Source organism: Arachis ipaensis, chromosome B4 (genome assembly GCF_059453495.1).
Source record: "Arachis ipaensis isolate K30076 ecotype BB chromosome B4, ASM5945349v1, whole genome shotgun sequence".
Classification (NCBI taxonomy): Eukaryota; Viridiplantae; Streptophyta; class Magnoliopsida; order Fabales; family Fabaceae; genus Arachis; species Arachis ipaensis.
In genome coordinates this window covers 129,833,393-129,835,589 of record NC_142439.1, presented here as the reverse complement: position 1 = coordinate 129,835,589, position 2,197 = coordinate 129,833,393, and the positions used below count along the sequence as shown (strand labels likewise).

Below are 2,197 nucleotides of genomic sequence, written 5' to 3'. Positions count from 1 at the left end.
AGTCAAATATGATCATAGAAAAAATCTTCAGTTTCTCTATCTTGTTAATTCGTGTTTTTAAAATTTGGGTATCTATACGATATGAAAATTGACTGATCTAAGACCGGTAAGATTCAAAAATTTATGTGACATTAAGAATGAAACGTTTTGTTATTACAAGAAGAATATTTCATTTATGAGGTTGTTCTTAGCATACGCAGTTATATATATAGTTCAATCAATTTAAAATGCTTTATTTCCATAAAATTTCTTTTACAATCTCATGCATTTGACATACATTAATTAAGGTTTTAATGATTCGTGCAGAAAAACTTTTGAACAATGAAAAAAAAGTGTGTGGAATCCAATAACAGCGATGCTAGAAACATCAATGATGTTCTATACTACGAGTTGTTGGTGAATATTTTCATGGCCCTTAATGTTGTTGAGCTTGCAACAGTATCAAGAGCGTGTAAAATTTGGCGTGAAGCTCGTAGTGACCCTAAACTTTGGCATAAGCTTGACCTTAGTGTACTCTGCTATAAGCCTTTTAACATACCCAAGATTCTAGGATCTTGGAACCTTGAAGATTCAAGTGAAAGAATGACTAAAATCTTGAGAGGAATCTTAACTCAAAGCGAAATAGGACACATTCGCTGTTTTGTGTTTAATTTCTATGCTTACATAAAGGACAAACACTTGCTCCTTGTTGCCGAAAGGTAACACTACTTTTAATTGTTTATGCTCAAATTGCATAATTATGCTATATTACATTTATAAAGTGTATGTATGTCTAAAAAATTATGATAGGTGACTGATTTGAGCACTTCGTTTATGTGATTTGATAGGCATAATATATACTATTGAAATAGAATTTTTTTGAGATCTTTTTTTTTTTAATATCAATAGGAGATGAGACTAATTTTTTCTTTGGACGGTAATAATATAAGATTTAGTTTTTCAACTATTATTCTCTCTAGTGTCTTTAGATATTATTTCTAATAAGATAGAAATATAGAAGGGTGCCAAAGTATATAGATTAAGATAACTTCATCAAGTTGAGTTGTAGAACATAAAATTCTAACATCAGCATATGAAGCTGCGGTAGAATTTTTTATTCTCCAAGTTAGCATATCTAGAATAATAAGGTGTATCTACAAAAGATTTTGATACTCAATTCAGTAATAATCTAAAACTAAGCTGTATCTTAAACATGTATTAAATTATTTATTTATAGTGTTTGAACGAGAAATTTAAAAAGATTCAAATAAATTCATACAAGAATCTGCTATGTGAATATAATCATTATTTACTAATTTTGTTATTTTAAAGGATCTAAATTATTTATTATTATTATTGAGGTAAAGTTTCTTACCTATTATATTTTTGGGCAGGACTCCAAATCTGAAAAGGTTAGTTCTACCTGCCTTGTGCAACTTATCAAAAGAAACAATTGAACATGCATTTAGTTTATGGGGAGGGCTTGAATCCATCACAATTACCCGCATGACCAATCATGATGAGATTTTTTCAGCAATTGGCAAATACTGCAAAGGAATCACCGAATTGAAAATCACTAGCTGCTTCGAAATGGATCATGCTAGAGCCTTAATCAAACACACCCCAAATCTCAAGTTCTTGAGCATTCAATCCATAATAGTGAACTTTAAAGCATTGTGCTGTGTGCTTGAGAACTTGAAGTATTTGGAGACTGTTAACCTCTGCCACAGTCTCATCATGGACAAGCCTGACCCATCAACCCAGCTTGTTTTGTACACTTTTCGCCAATTGCAACATCAATGGCCGATCCATCATTTGAGAAAGGTTCTCTTTTGTCTAAGTAAAAGGTGTGTCATATGCAAGAATAAGATCGGTGAAAACTATCTGATGAAGAAGCCATATGAAGTCTTTGAGGATCTTTGGCGTCAAGATGATATAACATCTCTAGCACATTATTGAGATGGGTTTGAATAAATTATATCTTGATGAATGAAGAAGCTTGAAATAAATATGGTTGGTTATGATGAAATAAATTTCATAAACATTTTCTTCATTTTCTTTTGTCTTTCTTTTTAGTTATTGTTAGTTGGTCCTTGATCATCATTATATATCCTATACATTTGGTAAACCTTTTTTTATTAAGATGGTCAAACTTGTTTTCACGTGCAGATGTACAATCTCATAACCGACATATATGTTATATTGCCCGTCGATAAAA

General features: G+C 31.0%; 1 protein-coding gene across 1 annotated transcript; it reads left to right on the top strand.

Moving 5' to 3' along the window:
- The first annotated feature begins 321 nt into the window (after positions 1-321).
- Positions 322-1,938, top strand: LOC107637035 (F-box/LRR-repeat protein At3g48880-like). Its single transcript, XM_016340487.1, has 2 exons — positions 322-698; positions 1,374-1,938. Exons 1-2 carry the CDS (start codon positions 322-324, stop codon positions 1,936-1,938), a joined length of 942 nt encoding a protein of 313 aa, XP_016195973.1.
- The last annotated feature ends 259 nt before the right edge of the window (positions 1,939-2,197 follow it).